At 50.1% G+C, this 7,513-nt stretch overlaps 1 protein-coding gene across 1 annotated transcript; it reads right to left on the reverse strand.

Moving 5' to 3' along the window:
- Window positions 1–1,595: 1,595 nt before the first annotated feature.
- POLE3 (DNA polymerase epsilon 3, accessory subunit) lies at window positions 1,596–4,033 on the reverse strand. The gene is made up of 5 exons (XM_054283935.1): window positions 4,009–4,033; window positions 3,766–3,841; window positions 3,099–3,184; window positions 2,295–2,413; window positions 1,596–1,824 (listed from the first exon to the last, which is right to left on the reverse strand). Exons 2-5 carry the CDS (start codon window positions 3,829–3,831, stop codon window positions 1,664–1,666), a joined length of 432 nt encoding a protein of 143 aa, XP_054139910.1. The 5' UTR covers window positions 3,832–3,841; window positions 4,009–4,033; the 3' UTR covers window positions 1,596–1,663.
- Between the last annotated feature and the right edge of the window lie 3,480 nt (window positions 4,034–7,513).

Consider the following 7,513-nt stretch of genomic DNA (forward strand, 5'->3'; position numbering starts at 1 on the left):
TCCTTCCCCCAGCAAACATCAGTGACCTGGAAATCCCCTCCTCCTTTCCACAGTCCCTCCTCCTCTCACACAGGCCAGGCTACAGCAGCCTTCATCCTCCTCTCATCCTCCTCCATGTCAGCTGCTCCAGAAACCAGAGCATTTCCTGCTCCCATCCCACTTATGCAACCACAACCTGCTCATTGTATAACTGACCAAAATATGAGACACCCATTTCTGTAAAAAAAAAAAGCTGGTTTTATTTAGATCTCGTTCCCTTCCAGAATATGCACCCCAGATATGTGCTGAAGAGAAATAAAGAAGAGAGGAAAAGAGCTGGAAGGTGGGTGTTTATCAGAAATGTGGGGAACACATCATCAGCTCAGGCTTTGCACAGCCTGACTGGATGCCAGCAGAAACTAGACAGCAGAAAATCTGTGTTGGTTCAGTTCTTTTCAGAAGCTGGGCTTGTGTGCCTGTGAAAATCCAGCGAGCCAGAAAAGCAGGAGGGCAGGGTGGTTCTTGTGGGCAGCTGCCACCATTTTTTGGTGGAAAGGATCCAGGACTCCTCACAAGTGCTGTTTTAAAGCTGCACATCATCAAAACCTGGGGGTTTTAAATATATCTAAAACTTCCTGAGGGAGAAAAGGCATCAGAACTAAGAGTTCAAGTGGAAAAGCACAAACCTACAGCAGCACAAGGGATACCAAGAGCTTCTCTCAACCCTTCCTTCCTGCAGGGGCCTTTTGTGAAGCCACAAGGGCCCCTGGGTGGACACACACCCCCTGCCCTGCTGCCCTCCCTGAGGCACCCCTGGGATGACCAGCAAAGGCTACAGAGGGACCTTGGATGGAATTAACCCATCCCAACTGGGAAAAGGGGAAAAGACAACCACAATTCCCCACTCTGCTCTAGCACATCTCAGCTGGCTGCTGCTGAGACCACCAGACCCCAGTGTGACACTGAGCTGTCCCACCCCCAGCATGGCACAAAGCCACCTGTTTCCAGCCCTGCTCCTCATCTGAGCCCTCCTTGTGCTCCAGATTTTGAATCATCTCCTCTTTGCCTCTCAATTCACTGTCAGTGTACAGTTTACCCCATCAGCACTGTGTGTTTTTCAGATTTGGGTTAGTTTGGGTGAGTCAGTGAGTGAACTCGTGGTCCCTGTGCAGCCACCCTGAGGCTGAAGGACACAGTGTCACTGTCACAGCACAGCAGGCAGAGATGGCACAGCCAGGATGCAAGGAAACAAAGGGGAAAAAACAACTCAACTGGATCAAAAGCTTCAATGTGCAGCCCCCAAGCCTCTGGACATCATCACCTACATTCTACACCCCAGAAGTGATCTGTGAATGGATTCAACCCCTCATCTTCAAGAGTCTCATGTTCTCCTGGCCAGTTTCTGCACTGAGCACCCACCAGTGCTTTTTTCCTCTCTTTCAGAGCCAGCCCAGCATCAAAAGCCCAGGGCCTGGGGAGGGCCAAAGCCCTCAGGCACAGGGAGGAGCCACCCTGCCACGGGAAAGCTTCAGCACAGTCCTTTATGTACAAATTCCAGGCCAAAAGGGACAGGCCACAGAGGGGCAGTACAAAGCTCTAATGGACACTCCAGGGGATGCAGCAAGGTCAGTTTTCAGCCTTTACATCCCTCTGAGCACACCCCAGCCCCTGCCCACGAGCCAGCTCAGTTGTCCACCTCTTCCTCATCGTTTGGTTCTTCCTCCTCCATCCTTTCATCATCGTCATCATTGTCGTCCTCTCGGCTCTTATCTTGCTCCTCCGAGTCTGCCTTCTTGTCTTTATCTTTCCTGGCCTCTTTCTTTCCTTTCTGCTCCCGCCTGTAAACTGAGGAGAGGGAACAGTGAGGGCTTGGCACAGCACAGACAGGTCAGTGGCTGAGATCCAACATCCACTTGCTCTCCTGCCTTTGGAGGGGAGCAGGGAACTCAGAGCACAACTCACCCTACGAGCTGAGCTGTGCTGAGCAGCTCCATAGGAAATCAGGTTAAATTTCAGCAGAAAAATGCTGAAAAGGATGCAGGAGGTCACATTTACAGGCAGCACCTACGGCTTTCCTTAGATAACATAATAGGGGAGTGAGAGCAGATGAGACTTTCTCAATCCTCATCAGTTGTGCAATAATGTTATCCCAGTCCCGTTAAGGTGCACATTAGTTACTCCCCAGGCAAACTGCAGTGTAGGATGCTGGGCAAAGAGAAGAGAAACAAGACAGGCAATAAGTGTTGCTTGTCCAGCGTTGGAGGAAAACAGGACTCAGTGCCTCAGAGTCCCTGGGCACCCACGGAGCACGGTACCTTCCAGGGATTCCTTCAGAGGGGCCACGAATCTCTGGAACTCCATCTCCTCCATGGCAGAGAGCACGTCGCCAGCATTCAGGGTTTTCCTCTTCCCCTTCATGGCAAAGTTATTTGCACTAGGGAGAACGAAAGAGAGAGGTAATTGGGAACTGTCAGCAATTCCATCTTGACTTTAATAATCAAGTCATAAGCAACTAAAAAAAGCCATCCACAAAAAAATTTAGGGTTTTTTTATCATTTACTAAAGGAGGTTTGAGACATTTTTGTTTACACTGGCTGTCTGTGCTTTCCCACAGTGTTAGTTTCTGCTTGCACAGACCTTTTCTACGAGCAGGAGAAGGAGAAAGCCTGAACCTTGCCTGTGACAGTTCCACACAGCCCTAGAAGCACCTGACACTAGAGAAGTGACTGCCTGCAGAGAATATGCCAAACCAACCCAAAATGTGACTGTGTCCTCTGTGGCAGCTCTTGCCCTAACACAGCTTCATGATGAAGAGCCTGACAGTGAGTGAAGTGCCCCTGCCTTTGTCAGGAAGGCTGTGCACCACGTTCTAAGGCTAATGGCAGTTTGGGACTCCTCTTTTTGGGACATAGCTGTGTCCAGAGCCCAGCTACCTTCCCATGGGCTGCTCTGAGCAGTCCAAACCCACCTGCTGCAGCCTGGCAGCCTGGTTTATTTATATAAACAGGCAATACAGAAAAACAACACTGGGAGAGAGTCCCCAGGCCAGCAGAGATGAATTATCAATGAAGTGCCCCAGTGACTGCTGCACCTTACCATGTAGTTGCATATGTCCTTACCATGATGTTGCATAGAGCACAAACACGCTCGCTGCTCGGGAGATCGCGCTCCGGGCTTCTTTGGAAATATTGACTCCATCAGGAAGCTGAAAAACAAATCCAACTTTTATCAGCAGCTGCTAAAAACAAATTCCAAAATGGAAGTGTTGGTATGTTAAGGCACTCAGAGGGCTCAGAAGAACTGGGAACTGCTCTGAGGTGCTGTCACAGGACCTCTGCTCCCAGTGGAAGCCCAGGGCAGTGGGAATGTGTCCCCCAAAGGCACAGAGCTGAGCAGAAGCCCAGTGACTGGAATTTGGGGTCTGGCCACTGTCTGCAGGTAACTCATCCTGTGACTGCCCAGCTCCTGACAAGCCTGCCAGGCCCAGACCCACCCAGCAACACCTCACAGCTCCAGACCAAACAAAGTAAACTAACCACTGGGAGTTATTCTGGATTTTTATATAGACACGGACTTGTGTGCTGAAGTTTTAGGGAGCCTGGTTCTCACAGTGCCACTGCGGGGGCTGCACCAGTACAGCTGCAGTGAGGGGGCCGCAGCCGCGGTACCCGAGGGGGGCAGCCCAGGGCAGAGCCCCGCGGGCGGGGACACAGCACGGGCCGGGGCCGGGGCCTCCAGGGCCGGGATCTCCCGGGGCTCCGCTGGGCCGCGGGGCCCGGCACCCACCGCCTCCTTGATGATGCGGGTGATGACGGCGTTGGGCAGGTTCAGGTCCTCCGGTCTCTCCGCCATCCTGGGCCTCCTGCAAGGCAAACGCGGCGTCAGGGGCGCGGGGATGGGCGGGACCCCGGCGGGATTCCCTCAGGACTGTGGGATCCCCTCAGAACAGGGGGATCGCGGTGGGACACACGGGGTCCCCTCAGGACAGGGGGAACCCCTCAGGACTCGGCGCTCCCGGCCCGGCCGTACCCAGCCCGCGCTCCGCCGCCGCCCCGCCCGCTCCCGGCGCGCACCGCGGCCCTGCCCACACGGCGGGAAATGGCGGCGGCGCCTGAGGGACGGGCAGCGGGAAGGGAAAGGAAAGGGAAAGGGAAAAGAAGGAGAGGGAGAAGGACAAGAAAGAGAGGCAGGAATAGGAACAGGATAAGGGCAGGGATAGGGACAGGCATAGCTATAGGTATAGGTTCAAGTGTAGGTGTAAGGCCAGGTGATGGTGAGGGGACAGGTGCAGGGACAGGTTCAGCTATAGGTGAAGGGACAAGTTCAGGTGCAGGGACAGGCTCAGGTGGTCACACCGCTGTCACTGAGGGGCTGTCAGGGCTGGGAGCAGGGCCAGGCACAGGCACAGCCTGGGGAGGGGGAGCTGGGGCAGCCCTGGGGCAGAGCTGGTGCCTCTGGGATTGTTCCCAAGGTGCCCCAAAGTCCCTGGGATCAGTAAGGCTCCCTCCAAGGCTGTGTGACACTGTTAGTGACTAAGGCATTACTGTATCCTTGTGTGCGGCTGACAAAGCTCCAGCCTCTGCACCAACACTGATACAAAACTTTTTCACTTATTTATACATTTTTAGCAAATTAGTGTTCATTTGCTCTAGGTTACATAATTCTCTTCATTACTTACCGTTCTCTCTGCTCTTGGTTGTTAATTTCTCACACTTCATGCTAATCTGGTCCACATACTTTATTACTTTTATAATCTTTTTCTCAGTCAGGGAATCTCCAGCTTTCCAGGCCTTAATCTCCTCTGCATTTTCTGCTTGCTTCAACACCCTTGAAGGATCATAAATTTAAGATCCCAGATGTCCAATCTCCAACTCCCTTTGCCTTTGTTTATTAAAGCTTGGCAGGGTTACTTTTAGCAAACTTGAGGTTTTGGTCATTTAGTGATCAAAGAAGTTGTAAGAGCCTGTGAAGAAACTTAACTAGTGCTAGCTGAAAGTGGGCATTGATTGCAATTAATTAAAACAATTTGTTAGGAAAGTTACATCATTTCCAATGGGAAATAACAGCTGTTTTACCCCACACTGGTGTCTGGCCTCTCCCCTTGTTGCTGTGTGAGGGCACAGGGCTGTGAGCTCCTCCATCCCTGCCCCACTGACCCCATGCCTGGCCTAAACCCTGTAATTCCACGAGACTTTATCCCTGTTGATAACCCGACCAGGTAATTAAATTAGCTCAGAGTGCAAGAAAGCAGATTAATTAGGTGCTGTCTTGGGGTGATACTTGAAATTGTGAGCAGTGATTGACAGCAGAGCTCTTTTCCATGGGAAATGGGAATTCCCTGTTATCAAGGGCAGCATTTCTGTTGCAGGGAGAGTTGACAGAAGCTTGCGAGCCCAGGTGAAGGTAACTGTGGTGGACATAACGCTGTGCTGAGGGAAGCACACACTGAGCATAACTATTCCAGTTCCACTGGATTAATAAACTCTATCCCTGCTGTACAAATGGTGTGTAAATTTTGGTTTTAGCTCCTTTCCATGTGCTCTGTTGTTCCCCACCTGTTTGGTGTGGCAGTGCTGGCACTGGGGAGGGACATTCACAGGGGGCAGGTTGAGCTGCTGTGACAGTGACTGTCTAAAGTTCTTCTAAGCCTTCTGATGTTTACATTTTTAAAATAGAGTTTCTCACTCACTTTTCGTGTAAATAATGATTGTTTTGCATTCCTTTCTGGAGGATGAGAGAATTGGACTGTTGGTTTGACCAGTGTGGTCGGAGAGGTGGCAATCTCATCCTCCAATCCATGGTCACTTTTGGAATTCTATAAATAGTGAGGTCTGGAAATAAATGCACCTTTTTTGCCTTGGACATCTCAGCATGTGAGTGTTCATTTTGTGTCCTATTGTGACATCTGACCATGGCAGGTTGAGCTGCTGTGACAATGAATGACCATGGCAGACTCAGATCCTGGACAGGGATATTGTATTTGTTGGGAATGCCCCAATGAAGGAAGGAATGATGCATCTGACTCCATGTTCTCAGAAGGCTAATTTATTACTTTATAATACTATATTGTATTAAAGAATATATTTAATAGAATATATTTTAATATAATATAGTAATATAATTATATATTAATCATACAATATATAGCACTATATTCTATTAAAGAATATACTATATTCTATTAAAGAATACTGTACTAAAGAATACAGGAATGATACTTACTGAATGCTAAGAAGAAAATAATGAAAACTCCTGACTCTTTTCAGAGTCCCAGCACAGTTTGGCCCTGATTGGCCAAAGAGTGAAAACAACTCCCAGCAGAATCCAATGGAACAATCACCTGTGGATAAAGAATCCCCAAACACATTCCACATGAGCACAACACAGGAGAAGCAAATGAGATAAGAATTGTTTTCCTTTTCTCTGAGGCTCCTCAGCTTCCCAGGAGAAAAATCCTGGGTGAAGGGATTTTTCCAGAAACTGTGAATGCCACACAGGGGGGTGGCTCTGAGCTGTTGGAGCCCTTGGGAGCCACTGCTGCTCATTTTGGTTTCTTAGAAAAAGAAGCTTTTTTAGAGCATGAGGTGTTTTTGTCCATGAACTGAGAACCAAGAGAGGTGGTGGTGTGGGACTGCCTGGGGAAGGGGTGGGATGGAGCAGAGCCAGGAATGGGGGCTGCTCAAATCCAGGGATTCAACCCAAAGCTGCCCCATTCATCCAGCTCTGTGAGTCCTCTGGACACAGCAGGCTCTCCTCTCTGGCCCCTGGTGTGAGTTTGTATTTGTTTTTAATGACAATGTCTGCAGGTTGCTACACTGAGTCCCAGGAAGGGACATTGGAGCCCATTCCATGGCAGGGACACCCCCCACTGTCCCAGGCTGCTCCCAGCCCTGTCCAGCCTGGCCTGGGACACTTCCAGGGACATTTCCAGGGATCCAGGGGCAGCCATCTATCCTGGCCTTATATCCTGTAGGTCCAGAGCCTTTATATTAAATCAGCTTTCTAGTCTTGTTTCACTGTCATGTGTAAAACACAGAGACTGTTGAGCATGCAATGCTCAAATTTACTGCTGTGAGTCACATTTTACACTGGAACAAAAATGTTGTTGCATGTAGCACAGGTATAAATACAGTGACAGAGGAGCAGCAGCTCAGCCCAGCCTGAGAGGGAAAGGAAAACCATGGGACAATCAATATTGTCCTTCTGTACCTCAGGGAAAGGCTATAACAGATTTAGATTTAAATGCTTTGAGTTAGATATTAAGAAAACACCCTGTGAGGGTGGGCAGGCCCTGGATCCCTGGCAGTGCCCAAGGCCAGGCTGGACAGGGCTGGGAGCACCTGGGACAGTGGGAGCTGTCCCTGCCATGGCAGGGGTGGGATGAGAGGATCTTCAAGGTCCCTTCCACGTTCTGTGATTCTGTTCAATGCCTCTGCACTGATGTCAGGAGATGAACACCATGAGTTTTAAGCCTGCAGTGAGGGTGGGCACTCCTTTAGCCTCCTTGTTTTTCACAAAATTGCACAAATATGTG

Source organism: Melozone crissalis, unplaced genomic scaffold, assembly GCF_028551555.1.
Source record: "Melozone crissalis strain CALT ecotype California unplaced genomic scaffold, PUWL_Pcris_2 ptg000041l_1, whole genome shotgun sequence".
Taxonomy (NCBI): domain Eukaryota; kingdom Metazoa; phylum Chordata; class Aves; order Passeriformes; family Passerellidae; genus Melozone; species Melozone crissalis.

Coding starts and splice junctions, on each gene's coding strand:
- POLE3 (XM_054283935.1), bottom strand. CDS start 3,831: ATGGCGGAGAGACCGGAGGACCTGAACCTGCCCAACGCCGTCATCACC. Junction 3,185..3,765: donor CCCGCATCATCAAGGAGGCG/GTGGGTGCCGGG, acceptor TTTGTTTTTCAG/CTTCCTGATGGAGTCAATAT. Junction 1,825..2,294: donor TCTGAAGGAATCCCTGGAAG/GTACCGTGCTCC, acceptor CCCTCTCCTCAG/TTTACAGGCGGGAGCAGAAA.